The sequence below is a fragment of the Chaetodon trifascialis genome, chromosome 10, assembly GCF_039877785.1.
Source record: "Chaetodon trifascialis isolate fChaTrf1 chromosome 10, fChaTrf1.hap1, whole genome shotgun sequence".
Taxonomy (NCBI): domain Eukaryota; kingdom Metazoa; phylum Chordata; class Actinopteri; order Chaetodontiformes; family Chaetodontidae; genus Chaetodon; species Chaetodon trifascialis.
The window spans coordinates 14709323-14735575 of record NC_092065.1 but is presented as its reverse complement, the minus strand read 5'-3'; the positions used below and the strand labels follow the sequence as shown (position 1 = coordinate 14735575).

The following is a 26253-nucleotide window of genomic DNA, read 5'->3' as shown; positions in this document are numbered from 1 at the left end:
TTCCAAAAAGCAGAAAGCCCCAGGTGATGTGTCTGAATCACTTGTTAGTCACCAGGCAGCATTCTGCATCTTATTCCATCTGCTACTGCCTGCTACTGGTAATAAACATGACACAACATCAATCAGTGCAAAATCTTGTTCATTTATTCATGTGTCAATCCCAGGCACATACCAAAGTCTTTTTCCTGATGAACCTGCACCAGAAACTTGCCCAGAAAAGTCATCTGTTTAAAGGCTAAACTGGGAAATGAATCAATATGTTGATGAACTAGTATCAGATTTATAGTCACTGATGGAAAAACTAATCAGTATGAGGTCTGTTATAATTGCAATTGGTGTAGCTGTTGTGTGGCCCTTGCTCCTGCCAGGACATGAGGGCAATGGAATGGTGTGTCATAGACTACAGCCCTGTTTATGTAGCGTGCTGGGCTGAAATGCAGCTTCTGTCCTGCTGGGAGAACAGAGGGCAAATAACATACTAGAAATCTGTGTGTGTGTTTGTCTCTGTGTTCGTATGCGTGAAATTTGTACGTATAGCTATTTGCACATGGCTATGACCATGGCTGCATGCACAGTTCAGAGACAGACAGATGGAAAGCAGCTAATAATGATCACCGTGGGGACCAATTGAATGCTGCTGTGAAGCTGTTAAAGTGTGTGTCAGTTTGTGTGTGTGAGAGAGAGGCTGAGAGACAGAGGATACATTCTGAAATTAGAGCTATGAGTAATGTCATTGGACGGGCCACTCAGCTCAAAACAGCTTGTCACTCAATTGATACATAAATCCACGGACGGTGTTGTGCTGCTGGTGTGCTGAAACAAATCTCCTCACTTGTATGCTGAACCATTAGACAAACTGCACAGTAAACTAGGGCTCTGATCACATCTTGGAGCGATAGATTTAAGTGGTTTACTGACACTTGGTTTGTTGAGCTTTTTATGATGATCATATGTCAGAGCAAGATCACCTTCCTACATCACACACACCAAATGTGATTCCTGGATGCCACACACTGTGTGTATGTGTGTGTTTTTGTGTGAAACCGATGTCTGACAGGGGAATTGCATTACAGATAGCATTCTAGCCGTACTCCCCTCTCCCTCCAATACTCTGCTGTCACTTTACTCCATCCATCAAAGGCTCTCTCTCTCTATCTCTCATTCTGTCATTCATACGCGCACAGAAACATGCACAGACGGTGCCATTAATCTATGGTTTGCAGCCAGAGTCTACATCTTTATTAAATCTTGTAACATGCACACATCACGAAGCATAGAAACTAAACCTCTGATGGACTAAATTGTGTTGCTGTTGTTTTCACAATCTTAAATTGAATTGTGTGAAGATAGTTTAGTTCATTAGTACATTAACACTGGAGTGTTTAACCACCCTCCTCGATCAAATGTGTCCCATAGACTGCCGTCTTAGCAGTGCCTGACTCCGCCAAACTCCTGGCTAATGGGCAAAGAGTTTGAGCGTGGGTGGAGATGAGGTCAGTCGAATGAAGCCTGATTGCTGAAACCAAGCAGCTAGCTGTCACTCAAAGCAGCCATGCCCATAATTATACCTAACTGTAAGCCTTAGTATGATTTAGGATTCCTATTGTCAAGTAAGGCATTTTAATATGGGGGTCTATGGGGAGTGACTAACTTTTGGAGCCAGCCTCAAGTGGCCATTTTAGAGGCTGCCGCTTGGTACAATCCCACTTCAAAAAAACCTGAACTATCCCTTTAATTGTATTTTCTTTGGCTATGTCTGGTACCAGTGACATTAACTTTCACAGACACAGAAACACATCTCCTGCACCGTCACTCTGCTTATTTTGAACAAAGTGGATTAGCCAGCCTGTGAATAAAGAGAAAAAGAGGTGAAAAGGAAAAAGCAGGATAGCAGTTTAGTATGTCTGCTGTGTCCTGGCCTAAATGACCTTCTGTACACAGGGAGTTGAGACCTTGTTCTTCAGTGTGCAATACCCCTACACCAAGTATTAAAGTGAGGTGAATGTATAAAAAGCCCAAAACGAGCAGCTGGTCTCCATGGCCAGAACCTGCACCCAAGTGAGACTGATGCTGTCCTTGAATATTTTTTCCTCAAATATTTCTCCCTCCCTCTCTCAGTTTCTCTCTCTGACCTTCTGTTTATGCCCATGGTAACTCTAGAGGCATTATGGATACCAGGGGAGTGTGAAATTAGCTTGGCCGGTCAACAGCCCGCCCAACAGCAGACTCCAGCAAGTTCCTGTGGAACTCGCCATCACTTCCTCCTCTTGGCACGTGTGCAGAGCTGCCAGGGTTCAATAGCTTGGCCAGGCTTCAGCAGAAAGTTTAGATGGAAACAATAGAGAGGATACAGATAGATCAGGTCAGAGTGGCTTATTAAGACTAGATTGCGAAAGGAAAAGTGGCAAAGCCTGAGAAGACATTAAATGTGGGCATAACAGTCACTACAGCTGATGCAGTTGACAATCTAATAAGACATGGCACTGGGTGATGGTATGATAACAGAAGTTTATTTAGAACAAAGCAAATTTGCTTGTGTCATACGAGGTTAATTGGCTATTTACCATGATATGCTATCAATACCAAGGGATAATTAATCATCAAGAAGACACTGTCTTGACAGTGTCAGTGTCAGAAATTGTGTTATTGAGCTGTGCACCTCAGGACCTAGTCATCAGTCTTGGTTTGGCAGAAAAGCTCTCAAGCTGTCAGATAGACAGAAATTAAGTTACTCGGCACAAGATACCAACTTGTATCTTTTCTATTTCCAGTGTGTCGTCCTTGTTTCAGTGTTCCTACAACGGCAGTCAACACAGCGCTCACATGTCCAGCCAACGTCCTTTGCAGTTGTCATGTTGAAATGTATTTTTCTTAGAGTTAAGTTTATTAAAGCACTGTCAGCACGGGTTCTGTTAAATCCCCACTGAGACAATTGTTTCAACATGTTTGTCAGGATAAGCTACCTTATCCTACCTTGCTGCCCTTTATCTGAAAAATGTGGGAGGCAATTTGGACACAGGGGACCAAATCTTCATTTCAAATGAAGATTCAGTCACACAACATCACCTGAAACATGTCATGATTGTTGTGGTTGCTGGCGGTGTCAATGAGCAGGAAACTGTGTCATTACCTGCTGATGTGCTGTATCATGATCCCCTCATGTGTTGTATAATGGCAATAAGCCCAACATAGAGATGTCCTGTTCCTTCACCTTTTAATTCTTTGTTTGGTGCTGTTTTCCTCACCTCTTTTTCACCCCATACCCCTCCCTCTCACTTGCATTAGTCACACCAGTGGCTGTTGGTGTGCAGATTAACCATGGCATCTTAACACAGCCAAAGGGCTGAGGTACGCAGTGAAGAAAGGAGGACAGGAATGGGAAAGAAGCAGAGGAGGAGTTGAAGAGTTGAGCTTCTTCTGTTTCACACATGGAGAATCTATATCAAAGGAGTACACAGCATTATTGGTCTGTGCTCATCAGAGGGTGATGCTGATAGGCTAACAGTAAATCATGTGGCTTTTAATTCACTGTCTTTATTTAAAACATTGATACTGTCTGCACTGGCCTGGCCACACACAATAAATCAACAGTATAGTCATGCCATGATGTATTGAGCCCTTATTAAGTGTTAATGAGGATTGGAATGCATCAAATGATGTGAATACGGTTTACAAATAGCCTCCTGTAAATATGGTGACTGCCGGTAATTTCAGCCACATAACTGCAACATGCCTTAACCACTCTTCAGTATCTTCTGCCAGTCATTCTGCTCTGGTTCATGGTAGCAATGGGATAACCCTGGAAGTCTTGATATCCTTCTTGCTAGTCACATCCTGGAGCTCTTCCTCCGGGACTTTGAGGTGTTCCCATGCCCCATTGGATATGTAGTCCCTTCAGCATGTTCTGTGTCTGCCCTGGGGTCTCCTTAGTTGTGATGTGCCCATGAGGTTTTACTCCAAGATCCCTCTGCATATCTAAGCTCTTCACCTTGTCCCTGAGGGTGAGCCCAGAGAGCCTGTGAAGGAAACTAATTTTGCCTTCTTCTATCCATGATCTCCTTCTTTCTGTCAGTTCCCACTGCTCACGACCACAGGAAAGTGTTGGAATGTAGATCAGCCGAGAACCTTGCCTTCAGGCTCAGCTCCCTCCTCACCATGACAGTCCAGTAGGACACCACATCACTGCAGGTGTTGCATCAATACACCTGTCAATCTCAGATTCTGTCTTACCCTCACTTGTGAATGAGATATTTAAACTCCTTCATTTCCATTGGGAGTGAATTGCCTGTGACTTCTCTTTTAGTAGTATTCATGAACTGGATGGCTCAAAGCAAGGACATCCACAACACATCTGGACTTTGTCAGAAGCCTTCTTCAAGTCCTGTGGCTGTGGAAACCTAAAAACACACATATTATGCAATTAATTTCACTGTTACTCACCTCACATGTGAAGTTCTAATAGTTTTAGAAATATCACATGCAATATCTAGACATACCATGTATAGTGGTTGCAGATTTCTATATCATACAAGAGTGGACTATTAACCATGGTAGATGTCTGTGCTCTTCAAGTGGCCTTCTAGTTTGTAATGTAATTTTGTAATGCAGCAAATCAGGACAAATGTGCACACAAAAAAGTGTAGAGCAAATGTTTCAGTGTAGGTGAACAGCATGCTGAAAAAGATGCCAAAGCATACAGATGTTGTCAGTATGACCTAAGCACTTTGTTTATCTGCTCCTCCTCCTCTTTCTGAAATTGAGGTGGAGTTCAGGGTTATATGTTTATCACACCAATTAACCCTTTTTTCTAATTTCGCTAAATGATAAAGTCTCTGCGAAGCATAAGCTGTCCATGTATAAACAGATTTGCTGTTCACTTTCTTAATATGTTCTGCCTCCTGAGCAGAGTCCACATTCTGCTTCCACCTTGATATCCATAAACACTCCCACACTGGGCAAGAAAGAATGAGAGCATATATTCATTCAAGTGCAGCAAAGCAAGGACAGACTGATGATCATTAGGATGCAAAGTGTGATGCTGATTATGACTGTGTTTATAATGTGCTCATCTCACCTTCGAGAGCTGGGCTATTTGAGGAAAAAGCCATTACCTGAGAAGGCAAGGCAGCCATGTGAGAAAATGCTACACTGAAGCTGCTTAGTTTGATAGCATCTGTGTAAATGGCATTTAATGACATTTTCAGTTGCATCTTCAGAGTTATGTAAGCAGTTCATAGATTTTGACTTCCAAACTGAGGCAGCCAGAGTCATTATCGAGCTGCTCAAATGTTAACCTGTCTTTAGTGGGCTCATTGATCCTAATCAAGCATCTGATAGCTGCCATGCCAAAATTATTGGCTTTAAGACTTCTGATAACGGCCACTTATCTGGAATAATCTCAAGTTTTGTCCAGTCTGGAAAAAACACAGAAGATGTGAAAAGGTGAAAAACTGAAAAGCACATACCAAATAAGATGCAAGTGTTTGTTCTTGATTATGCATAAATGTAATTCCAAACCTCATTCACATTATTTGTTCTTTGCGTTCAGTAAATAGCCAGAATACCACTTTTCAAAAGGTTGGAAGCCCCACATACATCACACTATTTAGGATAAAATGCATTTTTGCGTCATATTTTATCTGATATCCCTTTAATTTCATTAATATAAACCTATTGGGAGTCGAGGCCATGTGGTCTGTGTAAGCTAAATTACTACAACCTCATTCAGTGGCCGTAGTGCACTGTTTTTCTTTTAGTGAGATTACTTTAATGCGTGGGATGTAAATATAGAGAGAAAACGTGAGTTTAGCCATGAATTTAAGGCAAATGAGTAATTACAAATCGAGTGTTACAGAGATCCATTTCACATTATTGACTTATCAGTGCGTTTGTTGGCTATATTTTCTTTCCTTTTATTGACAGTTGCCATCGTTACAGAGGCTGGGCTGGTGTCCTAGGAAACGATGGAGCTTTTGTAATAGACTGCATTAGAACTGTGTATATATATTGTGTGTATGTGTGTACTTGTGTGTGCATGTAATGGATCACACACCTCTGTCTGGTAGAAACCACTTATAATGAGGCACAGTGAAAGAGAAGAAGATACAACGAAACAAAATGAGCAGGGAAGGAAAAAAAGGACGACAAGCAGCACAAGTTTGCATATGACGATGGTTCATCATGTCATCATGCAAAATTCATCAAGTGAATGGCATGTTTCAGATCTAAACAGCCAGCGTTTTGGGAAAAAAAAGAATAAACATCATATTCAGATAGATCTAGATATAGATCTAGGTAGAATACTATTTCATATCCAGTACCCAACAGTAACACATGAACAACGAAACAAACAAAAGAGGCATCAGACCTTTTAAAAAATACACACACATGCAGCATATGAAGGCAAGAACACTAACTGTTCGTCATGTCCCTCTTGAGTGCAGTTCTTTGAAGCTTCCTGTCACTGTAACAATAAAGACAGAAAGAAAGAAATCTACGATATTAACAAGTGTAGACCCACCGTGAAGTACCGTCATGAAGCCTCGAGTTTTATGGCTGTTACCATCTTGGTTTTTTGGAACCAGAAGTAATCATATTTGGATGGCAGGGTGGAGCTGGGGAGGATACACAAGTGTACATACCACCTGACTTCTTTGTGCAACCAGTGGAGTCGCCCCCTGCTGGCCTTTATATAGAATGCAGGTTTAAGGCACTTCCACATTGGTTTCACTTTTCAGGCACAGATGCTCTGTCCACTATTAATATAGTCTATAATCTACCAACTCATTGGGTGGATCATAAGACATGCCTGCAATGGTATACAGAGTTCATCATGCAGAAATTGTTTTCAAGTGGAAATGCAAAACTTTTACATTGTTAATGTACAGCGAGCAGAAATTAAATAATAGAAATATAATACATTTGATGAGAGATATGTAGCATGTCAAATTTTAGAGTTATGGATGTTTTTGAATTTCTGATACCTGTGGTCATTCAAATGTATTTTCACCTAAAAACTTGAAATGCAGCAATCAATTTCAGCCTCATCCCATGAAAGACAAACAGATCATTAAAGACATGAGGAGAGCAGGAACCATCTACCCCCTCCCTTCTGTCTGACACATAGATAACGTGTCAACGCGACCATCATCCGCTCAGCTTCAGGGAGCATCTGGGGTCAAGCTGTGTATGTGTGAGTGGAGGAGGCAGATTTGAGTAATTGAAATAGGTATCCTCAAAAGGATCTAATTTTTGGTTGTTTGTGTCACTTTGACATAGCGTCATATCCCTGCTTCCCCTGCCCTCCCTCCTCTCCGCTGTGCGTGCTGCTGATGTTCAGTGTCGGGGCTCAGACATTAACATGCGGCAGCCATCCAGGCCCCTCAGTCCCTGCGGTAATTGGAAAGCCGTCAGCAAGCCGTTGTTTCGACGGAGAAGGGGACAGAGAAAGAGAGGCTGTGTGAGATGGGGAGAGCAAGAAAAGCAATAGAGAGTTGGCCTGAGAAAGAGACAAACAAGGCTTGAAATGAGGAAAGACGTAGGGATGGAGAAAGGAAGGGGAAAGGGCACAGGAGGCTGGAATCAGGTGTATGAAAGAATGAAGGCTACAAAGTGACTAATAGAACGTGCCAGGGGAGGAATGGCAAGTGACTGAAAGAGGTTGAAAGGTGGATAGACAGGCATGAAGGGGATTAGAGGTTTCTAGTCTTTCAAGGAAATGTTGCAGAGAATAGCATCAAAGTCCCAGTCCAGGGCATAGTCAGGTTACAGTGAATGAACAGCGAATTCGTTCGTAATTCACTCAAACACTCTCTCAGATCAAATAGATGTGAACATCGAATTTTCCTGTTTATTGTCCTTAGGTTATTAGTGATATTTATTGCATGTGCTTTTGATGTATGTCAAAATATGCTTGAGAGAAAGGCTCTGACAACACAAGCAGAAGATTGATGCTGATGATGAATGAAGACTAGGCGGAGCTCTGCCGCTGCTCTATTAGAATTCACCGTCAGAGAGAGAGAGAGAAGGAAGGAGAGAGAGAGGGAAGATGCAATGCGAAGAAATGTTAAGGAGAGGCATAAGAGGGTGAAATGGAAGCAAGAGAATGAGAGAAAGGAGGAGGGGATTCAAGGCAAAGGGACAGAGGGAGGAGCGACAATTAAACCAAATGGGCTGGAGCTTTTTGCCCCCCGCCCCACTGCACACAAGCACACACACACACACACACACATACACACACATGCACATGCTCTCACAGCCTGCCTCAGGGAGCCATGGCGCATGCACGCTCGCAGGCAGACAGACAGGAGGAGATCAATCGTGCTGTGGGACTAGCGTGTGTATATGAGTGTCAGCGATGTGTTAGCAACATGCTGGTAGTGGCGTATGCCATGCTAGCGGAGGTGCAATCTTAGCAGGAGTGGAGGGGGCTGTCTGTGTATGTGCCTGTGCGCACGGCTAGAATGCACACAGAGGGCTTGTGGTGTGTGAGTGTGAGCAAGCCGTCAAAGGGGAGGGGAGCCACGGAGCGCAGCAGCAGCAGCAGCAGCGGTAGCAGCAGCAGCATTGCCAGAGTGTGTGTGAGTGTGTGTGAGCAAGCGTGTGTGTGTGAGGGGTGGAGGGGAGAGGAGAGGCAGACACGGCAGGACTCCCGGGAGAAGAAGCGGGAGTCGGGGAGCAGACCCAGCCTCTCTCCTCCACAGCAGGAGAACCAGGACCCAAGGACGAGGCAGGATCTGTAGCCCAGCCTGGAGCAGCTGAGACTGGTGACACACGGGGGATCTCTATCCCTCTCTGGAGGGGAGGGGGGGTGGGGGGGCTTCTGCTGGAACCCTAACTCAGGATGTGTTTGACTAAAGGGGGCTTCCAGACAGATCTTACAGACCCACACAGAGGAGGAAACAGTGCTGTCCCTCTTACCGTTAAACATTTCGGCTTCTATCTCGGTTAGGATGCGGGGGAGAAGGGAGAGATAGAGGGTAAGAGGGAGCAAGAAGGATATTGTCTGTGCTATTAAGGAAGAGAGGGAATAAGAAGAGGAGGAGGGGGAGAGAGTGCTTGGGGAGGAGTGTACTCTCCTCTCATGACTCTCCCATGGACCACTGACTGTTGACTGTTGAGCGGCAGGCGCTGGGACTTGTTTATGAATCCCTCCCCTGCCCCCGTAACAACCAGGGGGTGTCACCAGGTTGCTGTCCCGCTGACGACCATGTCGGTGACCACGGGCTTCAGTTACCAGCTCCCTGGAATCACCACAGTAACATATGTGTTTGTTTACAGCCCTGGCTCAGTGCAGCGAGACCCAAGCCCCCCTCATCACACCCCTCCAGCGCTGACAGGCCCCCGCGGGCCCAAACGTAAACTCTACAGTGCTGTCCCAGGACGTACCTTCATCGTGGTCAAGCCCTACACGCCTCAGGGGGAGGGAGAGATCCAACTGAACCGTGGAGAGAGAGTCAAAGGTAGGCTGTCTACTTGTATTTGTGTAACTATAAGTTTTATTCCCTCACTTGACCTTCTACAGTGACCACTACTCCTTGACCCTGCTCCTGTTAATATCCTGTATTTCATAGCATGTCAGCAGCTTTCTGTCACCTCTGCTGGTGGTGTTTAGGATGTCCTGTAAAGTTCATGGCTCCATGTGGCTTTCATGAGTGTCAGAGCTGGGTTTGTTGCAGATTAAGGAAACATTGATATGCTCTTATACTTGTCAGATACAAAGCGCACCATTACTTCACTATGTTTTTGGCTGCAAAGCAGTTATGTAATCTCTCAACCTGGAAGTCATTTCAGTGTCGTTTGAGCTTGACATTGTGAACTATCATTTCATTCACTTTGTAAATGTGCTGTTTTCTGCTTTACACAGAGGTGCCGTGGCTTCGCTTTTATGTGTTTGTGTGTGTGCTTTTGTCTCCATCCATGCTTCACTCAAGACTATGACTGTAATGACGTAGAAGGTAAACTCCATAATATTCTTCTCACCCTGCACCTCTCCTGTCCACCTCAGTGTGTCAACCCTACACCTACAGTGTAGCACTTAGTTCCTGGTCCTGTTTGAATCGAACCTGAGATGTGTGTACAATCTCACTATAAATCTGTGATCACTTCAAGGAGAGGGCATGCAAATTCAAACAGGTCCCGTGTGCTTTTGGTTGTTGGTATGCATACACAAACCGTGTCCTTCCTCCTCTCTGAGAGTGCTTCCCCCTGAACATACAATTGCTTTTCTCCCTCTTCTTATCACCTGTCCACAGACGCCCAGCTCCACATTGACCCCACACCCTACATCCTGCCACTTCACATATATCACCGTGGATCAAACCCACATTAGCTTAATGGAACCAGTTCCCTCATGTCCTCAGAAAGGCTGGAGAGAGAGTGGCTGCACTCATGCTGAGACCTCTCATGTTCCTTTCAGATCTACAGAGGCACAGGAAGTACAGATTAAGGGTCAATTTGGAATTTCAATTTGGATTTTGTGCAGAAAAACACAACACACGCACACTCAGAGACAAACACTCTTATCTCTCTCTTTGTCAGAGACATTCTGTAGCAAACAACACACAAAACACTTGTCTATACCCATTGACAAGACCACTTCTCTCCGCCTGGTTATATACTGAGGCATTCCCACCCCTGCCTAGATGTTTTCTGTCTTCCAGCTTCTCTGGCCTTAAAAGTGTTCACCAGCGGACCTCCTCCTGAATGCTTTGATGCTTCTTCTTTTTAGCATTGTGTCTGTTTTATAGAAACACTGCCGTCATTTCACAGGAATGACTAAAGCGGACGATAAACAATTCAGATTGAACAATTCATGTTTTTGCTGAGCAAAACTGAATGATACAGCATTGTTTGGAACTGTGATGCATACTGATGTTGACACAAATGTTATCGGGAATGTGATGACTCAACAGCAGCCAGTTTGCCTCCATCTACTGAATGGATCTGCTGTCACTGGTTTTTCTGTTGGTGCAGCTGAATCCATAACCCTGCCACTAATGTGAACACACAGTGTTTTGCCGTTCTTTCATGTTGGCCATGCAGGAAACAAGCTTACCGTCGCATGGCTGCCAGCACCATGGCCCAGCCAAGTAAACCATCTGGCTCTGTTATGCAACACTGACCATCATAACCATTACTGTGTTGCATTCACTATGCTTCTGTAGTCCTGGGATGTAAACTGAGAAATTCATCATTGATATCAACTGGTTGTGGAACAGCTTAAAGCCCATGCATCTGTGTTGTTGTGTTCAGGGAGTGACTGTCCCTCCTGGTGCACACATAGGCAAGGCCTGAGAAGCAGCTTCCTTTAGGGATGGATGACCCTTGATTTGATACATAATGCATTTCATCTAATCTGCATTCATAAATGGATGAGTTGCTAATAGTGATAGAGCTCATTTGCAATGGAAGACAAGAGGAGGTAAGGCGAGTGAAAGAGAGGGGAAACAATAGGAGGATTTATTTCTTTGTCTTTTCCTGTCTCATCCTCCTGATTAAGGAGACATATGTTGATTGGACCCAAGTCGAGGCTAGTTTACATTGGTGCATCTGTGAATGTCTGTGAAGTCAACATCCACAGCGTTGTTTGTACCTGAAAGCTAACTCCGATCATGCTTCAGACAACAAACATGATGATGATTCAGTTATTGTTAGATAATTAGACTCTTCATACCCCCACCACCTCCCCAAACGCACACACACTCATACACACAGTCACTCATACACTCATCTCTGTCTTCCTGTTCCTATCTTCACACTTGTTAATCACCAGCCACACCAGAGGAGCATCTTTATGATGAGATTAGACTGGGTAAATCTCAATAAAAGCCTTTGTCTGTTTGTGTGTATAGGACATGTCTTAGTATCCATGCTCACATACTGTATGTAAGCATTAGTATAACTGTCTGTTAGCTCACCTGTTAGTTGGACAGACTGGTGGCCTGTTGAGATAAAGAATATTGTTTCTATAAAGGGAAAGACACCATAGTTTCTTGGAGACCAGTTGTTTTTGTAGTTTACAGCAGTAGACAGTAGCATATTCCTAGGTGCTAAGTGTGTTTAGAGCTAAACCTTTTTAATGGGATTCTTGACGATTTAAGAATTGCACAATATGATGATTTCTTGTCTGCTTTTTTGTAGTGAAGGATGAGGATCTGGCTTTAGATGGTAAATACAGCAGAGCATTATAGCAAAACCCCCCATAGCACTTTGTTTTACATAAAACACACAGCTGAACTAACAGGTTCTAGACTATAATGTCGCTGAATTAGGATATTTGTCTAACTATGAAAGCCTTGACGTGATTGTGAATATTAGTTGGTATTTGCTCACTGTAAGATAATCATCACAATTTGGGTGAAAGCAAATTTATGAATTTAATGAGAGCGAGCAATTATAACCAATTTCATTTTGCATCTGAAGAGTGCTTTCAAATTCCAGACCCAATTTTAGGTAAACTGAAGAGTTTCCTTAATTGTTTCCTACTTTTTACACAGCACAACAGTGCAGTGCAGTGTACAATAACCAACTGAAATTGCGAACTACTCCTATGTCCTGTCAGAAATCCCCATAGTATGTACTTCATGCTGTGTAAGTATGGAAGCATATTCACAACAAAAGATTGGAGAGAGCACATTAGGTTGGATCAGTAAACCCAGCCACCCCATATCAGGCTGATTGGATTTTTGAGGGCAGCGCTCTGCTCAGAAGTGAGGCTCAATCATACATATTTTTCTTAGAATGGTTCTGATCATTTTATCTGTTAAGATTACTTATAAAAACTTTAAAAGAAATAAGAAAACCTTACATCTGGTTCAGAAAATCAAAGCTAACACAGCCACTGTATAGCCAGTAACTGCTTTTAAATTAATGTTATTGATTAATTCAAATTTAAAACTCAAAATGACTCTGTACTGCTGCATACTCACTGCCATAGTAGCATTTAAACTAGATCATTCGCCAACACCTGTGTTGAAAAACACCTGCGTCTCCAGCTGGTGGTAAATAGGAACGCCGCTGTCCTAGCTTTTATTTTGAAAGTACAAGGAAGGGTCTAACAAGATGTCCCTTCACTTCCTGGTCAAATTGAACAGATGATGCTCTGGGTCTGAGTTTGTGCTGAGAGGATTCCCAAAGTGAGCGCAAGCAGCTTTTTGATCATTCTGAGCGTGATTGCAGGTGAAATGCAGTTACACAGTTCCTCCTGGATGCTCACTAAATCTGTTACGCTCACGATTCTGACCTTCGCCCACAAATCTAATTCTGCTGCTTAAGAATCCATGCCTGTGTACTCTCAAAGGTTTACTTGCTGACTCAGCAGTGCTCGGGTTTGTTTTATGCTTTTGTCGTCAATATACTTCCACACAGCGGTAATGTACAGGAGTGTATGTTGTGGTAAGACAGTGCTAAAATCTTAACTGTAGACAGCCATGAGATATGTTTGTGTTTGAGCATCGTGGTTTTATTCACTTGTTACCATATTCAATAATGAACATATTCTTTATAATGAACAAAATGACACCTTTTTTTTATCAGTTTTGTATTCATTCATGTGATGCCTTGTAGCTGACATACCGTATAATGAAGATGATGACGATTGTGCCAGTGGCATTAATGCCGATGAACATGAAGGTAAAATGAATAATTTTTCTTTTTAATTTTTAAAGAAGGATGACAAAGTGGTGGAAACTGTAAATCATTAAGAAGACACAGTTATGTACCATTGTGCTACAACAAATGAAATGATGTGAACGTTGCAGACTTGTGCTCTGTCCAGTGATCTCAATGAATATTAGGGCTTATTTTCAAGTTTTGATCTAACTGTGATCTAAACTGGGAGCCAATTGAAAAAAATAATCCTGTTGAGATAATGTGTATACGGAGGGAAGACTTTCAAAAGAGTTTGTGATTCCACATTTTCATCCTTCATTTTCATGTAGACTAGCACAGATAGATGCACATGTATAGTAACCCCAATGACGACAGTAGATGAGCCTTAAATACCTCAGTCCCCTTGAGCCACATGTTTTACCCGACCAGTTTCTCCTTTTGGAAGAATTTTTCTGGAAAAACTCGCAGCCTTCACTCAGTGATTGTCAGTCCGTTGGTCTGGTGTCTGAGATCAATTTCTCTAGACAACCTTCATCTAGACAAACACCCCCCTGTCCACCATTTAGCAGGGTCATCCACATCCAGCTGTCCAAGCAGACTGTTAGTCTCAGGTAATGACATCTGTTTGTCCATCCTCACTCGCTGCCACTGGACCACAAAACTAGCATGTACTTGGTATCGTGTGTGTGTGTGTGTGTGTGTGTGTGTGTGTGTGTGTGTGTGTGTGTGTGTGTGTGTGTGTGTGTGTGTGTGTGTGTGTGTGTGTGTTTGATGATCACTTTGGTACACTCCATCGACAGGTTTTCCACCCCATCCCCCCACCCTTTAACCCCCTGTAGTCATACCCCTGCTCACCCCTGTATTTGTGTCTGCTCTTCTCTTTCATCGATGTAATCTGATCTCATCATCCGGATGGACATCTTTTGAAAGGCCACTTACTATCACCATGGTAACAAAGAGGGACACATGTCACTGCAACCTGGTCAAGCTTTTTTTGTACACACTTTCTCAAACTCACCACACATAATGGCTGGTGTAGAGGTAACACACCGGAGCATGAAAACACATTCAAAGAAACAGATGTGTGTATCAACATGCTGCCGCCCCCATCCGGGAGCATGAACTGCACGTTCAGGACATTCTTCTCCTCAACAAGGTGACACATTTAAGAGCATGCTTCCGTAACAATGTATTACATCACATACACACACACACACCACATACACCCTCTCCAAACGCCATTATAAATCTTGCAGACAGCCATGAAAATGAAACCAGCGCAAGTAACATTGAGATTAGACATTCACAAACATGATTAATGGGCTTTGGCCGCGCCCAGTGTGTGCAGAATATTAACACTGCCATGGGCAGTGGAGGATACCTGGACCAGTTACGGATACAAACACACACACGCGCGCGCACACACACACACACACACACACACACACACACACACACACACACACACACACACACTGGGTTTTAATGGTTTAGTTTTGCACAGGTACAGAAAGTAGTTATTACTGCTGTTATGATCTCTGGAAACACACACAGTAGCTGAGCCATTTGCGAATGCTGGCACACACTGATCACCTGTCATAGAACTGCAAAAGCTTTCTGTGGAATCGTTGCCTGTACTTATGCTTCCCCTCATCCACTTAATTATCTCCAACAATAGTTACATATATACCTGCACTGATGTGCATGTGTATTTTGAACAAGGGCACAAGCCAGTCGATAACACAAATAAGGCTGTGCACAATGTATTATGTTTTTGACAATACAGCTGGCTATTGTTAAGACTAAAATGCATATGCATCTGCCCGTTACTAAGCAACAGGTGCTTAGTGCATTACAGCTCTGACATGTCATTTTAAGACCAAAACACAAATGGTAAAAATTATGCCTTTAGCGAGTTTTAAAAAATCAGTTGGATTCTGAGAAAAACTCTTTTACCTGCACGCTTTTTCTTAGATCTTTATGAATCTCTTCCCTCCATTTCCTCGTTCTATCTTGTACTTGCAAATAAGGATGGATGAGCGCCTGTGTGCTAAGTGCTGAATTTAGACTAAATTTCATTGTTGGCTTCCGACAGTGAGCTTAGGTTGAATTAATTAGACTTCTCTGTCTGGTAGTTGCATGAAGTCTATGGCGTGTGTGTGTACGTGTGGGTATTTCTGTGTATGTGCAAGTATGAGCCCTCACTCCATTGCTGTTTGCTTCACAATACGTCTGTGTGGTGCGCGCACGTGTGCAAATGTGTAAGTGTATGTCTGCGTGTGTGCTTGCCTTTGTGTGTTTGTCTTTGTGCAGCACAGTGTAAGTAATTGCCTCCCACAAGTTAGATAAACAGCATCCTTCAAGTATTCAGCAACCAGCTGTCATATCTGAGGCACATATGGAAGAAATGTCTTCGGCTGCCCTCCTTCCTTCTGTCTGTCCTTTCTGTCCTCCTGTCTTTTATATACCAATGCTCATACACACTATACGTAGCAGATGTACTAGCACCTCATTAACACAGTGTGAGACCTTTTTGACATCACTTATACAACCTTGGAGCTCATATCAGTGTGTTTGATGCAGTTGCAACAGTTTTTCAGGTGTGCTTTGTAAAATATGTTGATTGGAAACCATGTTTACTGCCATCACCTGAGATAATAAAAGATCAGCTAGAGCCCCAGAAAACAAAGCATCATACTACTGTGATTAGCTTCTTTCTGAGATACTGGACAGGAAAAGTGCAGCCACGTGTACTGTTAAATTATATATTGCATTTTTTTCCCTAGATTCAAATTGTGAGCACTGTTTCCCTGAATTTTCCTTCAGGCTAAAATAATGTTCTAACCCTTTTTACGCACTCTTAAATTTGTGAGCTGTTTCCCAAAAGCTTCCTTGTCACTGATTACAAGTACCTTCTTACCTCCTAGCTACACCTTATAAGGCAAATGCTTCACTCTTCTTAAGTGTGAACCATAGACGTGAATAGTGTAGCTGCAAGAGAGATGAATAACCATTTCAGATACTGAAAAAGCCCACTTGAAAAATATTCTTATATGTTTTCATCCCCCTCTTAACACCCCTAAAGGAAAGCTAGAGACACCACGAAAGATGGTTGATAGCAGAGTGTAGTCTGCACGGGGGTATTTGAGGTTCGGAGTGTGTGTCCCATGTTCCCCATGAGAAATTAAATGAATGTGATCACAGTATGGACCTGAGGCTAGTCAGTTTATTAACAGATCTCACTCATTGGTCATTCACAATGTTCCAAGATGTGTGCATGTCTGTGTGTGTGTGTGTGTGTGTGTGTGTGTGTGTGTGTGTGTGTGTGTGTGTGTGTGTGTGTGTGTGTGTGTGTGTGTGTGTGTGTGTGTGTGTGTGTGTGTGTGTGTGTGTGTTATTGATACTGGACAGGGTCACAAGCCTAAGGCAAGGACAGTGATGTCACAGCTAACCTTCTAGCTGTCCAATCAGAGTAGCAGCGGGGTGCTAAGTCCCGCCCCTGCACCTACCTGCTCCCTGCTGAACACACCACCTGTCCTCCTATTACACTCTCATCCTCTTTTTTTTTTTTCGTCCGTTTTCCAAACAAGCACATACGGAGCACCCTAGCTCACAGGATCATCTCGCACTTACCCTCTCATTGAAATTAAAACATACGCTTGCATAGCACGTGATTTCCTGAGCCTCACACAAAATGCAAATTAGAAACACAACAGAAACAGCAGTTGCAGAGTTAATCAGTATATGAATAAACATGAACAGGAAAACTGCTGCATAAACAGGAGCCACTGACTGATGCAGATACATATTCAACAGAAGCGTTGATATGCTTTAGCTTTACAGTCACTCTGTTCATTGTGACACACACTGTTTGAGTTGGGCACAGTGAGGGCAGGGCTGAACCAACTGAGTGACTCCAGATGGTTGTTAGCAACAGGCGTTTTCTGTCCTGCACAGTGACAACCTACTTTGCAGTCATGGATGTGAAAATGCGCATGTAAAGGTCACGTCCTTACGTGGTAGTGTCAGGAAGAGTAGCTTTTAACAAATTTTGAAAAACCTCGTGTCTTGACCTCTTCTTGTTGAGTTCTCTCTCCAAACACAACTCTCACTTGCAGCCACATTCGATTTCAGTCCGCAGCAGACTTTTTTTCTCGTGTAATAATATGTAGCAGAGGCTGGAGCGTGGGCACTGATCAGCTCATTACAGTATGTTCATTAATCACAGCATAAACACCATCACGCCATGACTGGTCAATCAAACGATCAGGTGTGATTAACGACTCCACAACAAACAATCTATCACTGATCTATTAACAATCAACAGACAATCAATGGTCGGTCTACAGCTAATCAATCACTGGCTCACCCTGATGGAGGACTCCATTATTTTTGCTTCCTTGCTGCTCAGTGTATCAGGTGATAACATCTGGATATGACTTTTTTCATATCAGTGCCTTTTGATGTAGCTTTTCTTGTGTGTGCTCATGCATGCATATCAATGATAACTCACCATTGTGTTTGATGTATGTTCTCATTTCTGAGCCTGGCTTTTATGTGACGCATGGAAACAAAAAGAAGCCAAGACAGAGGGTGTAACTATTAGGTAGCCTGTTCTATTTCTGTCTCCACCTGAGGGTTGATACAGAGGGAGAGAAAGAATGAGAAATGGAATAAAAAGCAAGTGAGAATGAAAGAAGAGGAATGTCATGTAGCTCCCCTGAAGCCCAGGAGGGAGGGAGGGAGGAAAAGATATGAGAAGAGAAGAGGGATCCCTTCTAGTCAGCCTTGGAGTTTTCCTCCCTCCTCTCTTCCTCTTCCTCCTCCCACTATAATTTACAACACTTCCGCCCTCCTCGTTTTTCCTTTTTTCTGCAGCCTTCTTCCTTTTGCGCCACTCTGCTGTCATTCACAAAAAAGCATAATTTCTCAGTGACTCCATTTTTTTTTCACCAACTTGTCAAGTCTTTATTTCTTTCACCCCCCCCCCCCCCCCCCCCCCCACCCCTGACTCAGTTGAATACTGATGAGCCTGAGACTGCACCACTCTGTCGCCCTCTTTTTGGCAAAAGAGGTCCTGTGAGGACAAATCGCTGCAAACCACAGCACACATTTGACTCAGAGCAGTGTGACTGTCCCTCTTCCTTCATATTTATTGGCTCTCTACTTCATTCAGTATGGGTCCACTCTTGGGTCCACTCTCCCTTTTCCACATCATCCTCTTAATTGCAAGCCACCTCCACTTCTTATTCCATGTCCAACTCCATCCTTATACCTCATTTTCTTACCTATTCATCTCATCTTTCTGTTTTTATAACCTGTTTTGCTAACTGATACTATATCTCAACACGTTCATCCCAGGGTGTCACATACCGAGACTGCTCCTCCTCCTCCTCCTCGGCATCTTGTACAGATGCACAAGGTACCCTTTAGCGTCTGTGGGCGATACACAAAGCCTTCCTGCCACAAAGCCTTCCTAACAACTGGTTAATGTTGTTAAACACAGGCATTTTGTTAAATTTTTAGCACCAAAACTACTTGGTTATGTCTAGGAAAACAACTTGGACATGAACCATGGTCTCCTGGGTTACCACTCTACCCCGACTTCCACCTGTGTCTAATATTGCTAGGGATGGGTTTACATTGGAGTTAGTTGACAGCCTGTGTGTGTGTGTGTGTGTGTGTGTGTGTGTGTGTGTGTGTGTGTGTGTGTGTGTGTGTGTGTGTGTGTGTGTGTGTGTGTGTGTGTGTGTGTGTGTGTGTGTGTGTGTGTGTGTGTGTGTGTGTGTGTGTGCGTGTGTGTGTGTGTGCGTGTGCGTGTGTAGGCAGCCTTGTGTCTCTGGCTATGTGCCCCTTGTTTCATAAAGATGCAGCTCGGCTCTCTCTCTATTACATTGAATTGAACTGAGGTTTAATAAAGAGCGCAGGGATCCAAATCTAATAACAGCTCCACTCTGGTTATTGGAATGCTCTCCACACTCACCTTCACGCAGTTTGTGTCACGCACACACACACACACACATGCGGCTGTGTAGGCTTAAATATAAACCTACGCTTTATTCAGAAAAGCCTTACTCAGCACTCTCTTTCACATTATATTACACTTACTGTACATCACGTGCAAACACAAACAGTAGTGCTGTAAATTGTTTTCAGTAAAGCATCATAATGTTTTTTTCTAACTGAGAATAGTGGGATCCCCACAGGTGGGGTCACCTATGTATTCATATTTAATATATTATAATTAAAAATAATCTCCTTTAACTTAAACCTCATTTTTGAAACTGTTAGTTAAACACACCTCTCAACACTGGCGGTCAGAGTGCTGAGTGTGTGTTAATCATTATACTGAAGAGACACGGAGGAAACTGAGAAGCAGAGCACTGGGTATGAAATGAACAGCAGAGAGCAGCATCAGAATTGTGAAAAAATGACATTAGCCTGTGTTCTGTCAGACAGCTCCTGGTTACAACTATTTAAATGCAAGTGGAAGCGAATGCCATCAAGAACAAGAAGAACAAGATACTAGATGTTCCTACTTGGTAGCTTACTAATTGCTGTCATCTCTTCAATCTGTCCCTTTGCTTTAATGTCTGCATTATGCAACTGTGGAATATGGCTGCAGAAAATGTGCAGGTTATCTCTTTAAATGTGGTTCTTTTGGGTGTATAATTGAAATGAATGATGTCTGTCTGAAGACCATCGTTAAAAAGTGCAGACTGGAGAAATGAAAAGGCAAGTGACAGAAAAATTTTGTAGAGCAGTTCAATGGAAAGCATCAAGAAGAGAATACAGCAAAAGCAGGGCTGTCTGAACACTCCACAACGGTACCATGATGCAGCATCTCTACCTTCATTCAGCAGGTAGTTGCATAAATATACAGTTGTGCCCCATACTTATCATAATGTTGCTACATCCCAGTATTTCCATTTGGTATGTGAATAGCAATATCAGAGGGGACGTTTCCCTTTGTTCGTTACAGCAGATCCAATGTGTGGAAATCTTATTGTGGCATTTTATTGAAATTGGCAAGTCTTCCATGGCATCCCTGTCTGAATCAGTGTGAGTGCATCAGTGGCAGAAAGCCATCAGCCTCTCTCAGCACAGCTGCAGCCTTTATTGTCTGCTCCTGCAGGCAAATACAGGCGTTTGACGCACCCACTGTTGTGTGTGTGTGTGTGTGTGTGTGTGTGTGTGTGTGTGTGTGTGTGTGTGTGTGTGTGTGTGTGTGTGTGTGTGTGTGTGTGTGTGTGTGTGTGTGTGTGTGTGTGTGTGTGTGTGTGTGTGTGTGTGTTGTGCAAGGTCTACTCCTGTCCAGTTGTCACTCATTCATTCATGACAGTCGCCCTCACTCTGTATGACTGCGTGCATGCGTCTGTCTGTGTGTGAATGCTTGTTATGCAAAGAAACAAAGACGTTGAGAGACGGAGAAAGAAAATGAATGACTCAGCTCAAATCAATAGAGCGAAGCAAAGCAAGAAAATGAAAATGAGCTCAATCGGTGGTCGCATACACATCCTCGCGCACGCACACACACACTCGAGCAGGGATGCATTGAAGCTTGCAGGCAGGGTCTGTGAAGAGTATAAATAGCTCTGCATCCTCACTGATGCTATTTTTAAACCAGGAGCCGTGACTGACTTCACCAAGGGCAAAACTCCGAAGTAACACACACACACACACACACACACACACACACACACACACACACACACACACACAAACACAACAATATTGTACCAGACTGTTCACTAGACAGCAGACTTGTTGGACAGTCATCAATAACTATGCATCTGTTTAAGCATTGCTCTTTCCTTTTTGTCAGCTTGTGTCTGTCTTTAGCTGGCTGTCATCTCTCTTTGTCATTGCTGAATGTGAGCCTCTTTCTGTCACATTCTTTCTCTTTGTTTCATTCTCTGGGGCTCTCTATTATGCTACTCTCCTTTCTGGTCACATTTCGTGCTTCGTTTGTATATTATTTCTATATAAGCTCAGAATTCTCCATCAATGGCCCAGTGAGATGTGGTACTGTCTGCTTTGGGAACTCGTTGTGAATTTCGATGAGGCCTTACAATACAGTATGTTGGAACATAGAAAGTTTTACTGCCCAATACACCTGACCAGTTACAATGTTTGTTGTGCATTGTCCAGCCTGTGAAAAGATAAAAATGTGAGTTCATGTGCACACTGGTATTGATGAATGTCAGCGCAGGAGAAATCAGGCAGATCAGACATTCTACTGTTCTACATGTGATTTTTTTTTTTTTTTTTATCATCCTGTGGATGAAAACATCTTAAGGGTTCAGGGGTCAAGGGGGAGTGGTGAGGATGCAGATTAAGCAGACACAAGATAAATCACTTCTGATTTCAACGCTGGTTTTCAGAAGGTCATCTCTGAGTAATAGCTTGTGCCACATCACATTTTTGTGCTCCATACTCTTTTCGTGTTTATCAAATAAAGGACGATCGAAATTCCGTTAAAAGATGTGGATAAGATCTGGATGCTAACGTCACATCTTGCACTGCCTTTGGGTGCGCTCGTCGTAAGCTTCAGGCGACTTCACAGAGAAAACTCTTTTGCTCAGGTTCGGTTTGAAGCTTTGTTGTAGGTGGCGGAACAAAGTGGCTGCATACTAGCTGGAGTGTTTTGGATTTCTCTCACTTTAGGTTTCTTCATTGGGTCAAATGTGCTGGCAAGAAATGAGAACGTGTGTTGATGACCCTGAGTGACAATTCTTGCCATCTTCTTCTGTTGAGTTTTACGGTGGTTTGCATCCTTCAGTCTTGACTTGAATTTTGCATGAAAAGCATGAGTCCATGGAGCCATCCTGTTAGGTGGAGACATCCCAGGGTGGTTGTGGTAGTGTGATGGTGTGGGAAATTTTTTTGCACAATTAGTACATTAGAGTTCCTGATACCCACTGAAGGATGGCTGAACAACACAGCATATCTTAACACTGTTGATGACCATGTCAGTCCCTCATGGCTGCAGTTTATTCACACTGCAAGCATGATGATGCACCATGCAACAAGGCACTTGTCCTCAGCAAATGTTTTTAGGAGCACTCATCAAGTACAGTATATAACTGTGTGTATGAATGCATGTGAACATATGTTGTGTCTTTTTCCCCACTAGTTCACCTGTGGAGGTGATTATGAATCAGCATGTGGCAGTTCACTGCTTCTAGTGACACAGTCAAGATAAGCCTGACCTGTTATTATGCAGTAGAGGGAAAAGCCGGTGCCCAGCTGAGGTGTTGATTGCCTTATGTACTAAACTGTTGTTTAATTAAGCCCCAATAGATCTCCACAGAGTGTAGCACAAAGCAGAAACAAATGGAATTTATTGTTTTGCACTGAAGCAAATCTTCTTAAAGACAGCATTCAGTCTCCATGCATGAAGCACCCAACTACAGTATTGTGTATTTCTTTTCTTGCCTAAGCTCAGCTATCACTGATGCAGTTGTTCAATATAATTATAGTCTTGAACTACAGAAACTTTTGCTGTATGTTGTCCTTGACAGTGTTTGCTTGAGCGGGACCTTTTTCATATCGCAGCTGCAAAAATTTAAAGTATCAGCATCAGCAAAGGTTTGCCAAGGTCATCCATAAACCTGTAAGAGCATCTGAAGGGCTAACTGTCAAACGCCTGTGTGGTTTATCAGAGCTCCTCTGTGCGCAGTCACCAGTGAGCTTTCAGACACTCATCTAGAAATACTTTATCTCGGAAAGGGACCTAACAACACTGCTCAGAGTGGATGAGCGAATATAGTTGTAGGAAGTCACCAGTGTTTGCAGACTGCTGCCAAGTAGAAACCACAGCCTGTGCTTTCTCAAATGCAATTTCATTGCGTAGCTCAGGAGTGAGTACTTGCAAACTTACACAGCCTGTTTTCAGATTTGTTCTGTTTGTCCGTGGAACCCTTAATTTTGAGAAATTCAAAGTGCCCTTTGTCACACGAGGATACCAGCCCAAGTTATTGTGTTAAAAGGGTTCAATATGAAGACCAATAGCATCAGTTTGTCTTCTGTCAAAAAACACAAGCATTTTCCCTCGAGTGCAACTGCAGTTCTCCACTTGGCTGTGGTCCCAAAGCGGTCCGGTTGGACAAAAACATCAACATGGCACACATATTGTAAATCCACCTGCATAGATATGCACTGTTTGATTTCCTTCCTGCCACTTGGCTCCTGTGAGCACACATCTGATTCACAGGGACAGTTGTCATGCCAACACAGTGCTGGCAAGCACCAAAACAGAGTGGCAGTGTAAGGTAGGGGCGACTCAGACAGCACGGAGCTCATGTGAGGACGTGCACATACTGTACTATACTGCCCTTTTGCTGTGTGGACCTATACATGCATGTTTGTGCCAGATATAAAATGAAGCCAGTAACTGTGTTAACTGCTTCCTGTTAATACACGGTATCACTTAATGCTGTAATTTAGACAGGCTGTTTTGATCAAGGACTTGTGTTAGAGTGGCAGTAAGATGTTGTTTACAGTGTTTATGTTTTTCTGTGTTTATGCAGGCTCTCTGCTATCAAATGCTGAGGGAATTGTGAGGATTATTAAGCAGTTTATGTATTCAAATGTTTATTTGCGAGTGTTTTTGTGTATACATGCATGTTTCACTGACCTTGTCTTGACTTCACCGACACGCTGTTAATTGACTTTACAGTATTTAGAGTGCCAGCCTGCAGTATGAAGGTGTATATAGATATTTTTAATGTGTAAAATTGTATATTCTCCTTGTATTCTTACATACTCAGTGGTCGAATCTGTCCATATTGCCTGGCCTTGGTGTCAAGGATCAGAAATGGATTAGTAGGGGATAAGGGACGTGAGCGAGGGCACTCTAGAAGATCAATCAGAGGTCTCACCTTTTCTTTCATTTCTGTCAATTGGGAACAGAAGAGCACAACCGGCGCTTGTCTGCTGCAGGGACACCATTGTAGTATAGACAGACACACTGACAGAGACAAAGAGGGGGACGGACACGATGACCGGGAAATCATTCAGAAACACACAGCAAAGGGGACCCGGAGAGAAAGATGTGTAAAGCAGAGAGCGGGAGAGAGAGAGAGAGAGAGAGAGAGAGAGAGAGAGAGAGAGAGAGAGAGAGAGAGAGAGAGAGAGAGAGAGAGAGAGAGAGAGAGAGAGAGAGAGAGAGAGAGAGAGAGAGAGAGAGAGAGAGAGAGAGAGAGAGAGAGAGAGAATAAAAGGTTTAAACATGGAAAAAAGAGATGGAGGGAGCCTGTTCTCAGGAGACAGGCAGGGTAAAGTTGTGTTAAGCTGAGATCAGAGAGGGGGATCAGTCTATGTATCCTCTGTGTGCTGAGTGTCATGTTTTTTACAGCGGGAAGTCGATAAACAGTCATTCTCCCCTCTTGCGCGCCAGTTCTCTCTTAGCTACTGTACAGTGTATTTAGCCTGGCAGAGGTGAGCTGTGCAGCAGTTAGCTGGGTTTTCAGCTCCAGTCCACAAGTGAGTATCAAGATTTATAACATAATGAGCATATACTTACTTAATTTGTATTTTTAGCAGTGATAGGAAACATTTTATTTGAGCAGCAGCGTAAAGTACGGCTTGTAGGGATAGCTTATTTTCTTTGGATAGCCATTGAGAGGATTTTTTAGCTCAGGTTCTTGAGCTGTTTCCGTTCAGGATTCTTGGAACCTTGGTGCCATCTAGTGAACCAGCCCACGTTTTTACCAGTTTTGAGAGGAGCCAATGTAATCACTGACTGCGTCATCAATGCACAATGGAAGTAAACAGTTTGATGGCAGATGGCATTGATTATCTGAAAATGTTTGTTCTGTTTTTGCAGACATTTGTTTTTGTCCAAAAAACAAGCATTGACCAACTGCTGTCAAGACAAGTGCTGTCAAAAATATTGCGTTATTTCCACGTTAACGCAAATCAATTTTAATGGCGTCATTTTTTTTATCGCGCGATTAACGCTCTTTGTGACCTAGAGGACTTGTAGTTTTTTATACGCTGTGGCCACTGCTAGTAACATTACAAAAACTACAGGAACCGACTGTAAACCGGAAACAAAACAATAGGCACGCCCCACGCACGTGTTTGGTCTTGTCTGCTCGCTAGTAGGGATGGGTATCGTTAGGATTTTTATGAATCCGATTCCGATTCCGGTTCTGCTTATCGATTTCTACAAACTTAAACCTCGTCCAATTCCAACATAAATCACATTGTTTTGTTGTTAGGAAATCAGTAATACAGTGTGGCAGTGACAGAAATACACAATTGCAAGAGTTGAAAATATTTTAAATGAATAGAGAATGCCTGTATTGTGTTTATTCTATTTTATACCATGGTCTGGGTGAATACTCGATTCTGATTGGCTGCAGGCGTTAAAAAGTGTTATAGGACACCTATAAAAAAGTTCTGGTCAAATAGGCTAATTGTTCTAAATTATTGCGCTGGCTCAAACGCTAGTTGGTAACCGTGGCAACAGAGACTCAGAACATACGTTAACATACGTTATTTCACAGTTTATTTATCACAACGGCAAGACATTCATGATCAACCGTAATGTTGCATTTAGTTTTAAATAGTTTGTCGCCTGTCTTTCTGTCTGGCTTACTTTACTTACTTGCTTGATACAGAGTGAATGGTGGA

At 43.1% G+C, this 26253-nt stretch overlaps 1 protein-coding gene across 6 annotated transcripts in view; it reads left to right on the top strand.

The window, feature by feature from the left end:
- shank3a (SH3 and multiple ankyrin repeat domains 3a) overlaps positions 1-26253 on the top strand; it is a 149720-nt gene that overhangs the window by 75444 nt on the left and 48023 nt on the right. For all 6 annotated transcript variants that reach the window (XM_070971326.1, XM_070971327.1, XM_070971328.1 and 3 more), the window contains one exon: positions 9280-9461. In XM_070971326.1, the coding sequence (XP_070827427.1) occupies positions 9280-9461 (182 nt within the window). The remainder of the gene's footprint in view (positions 1-9279; positions 9462-26253) is intronic.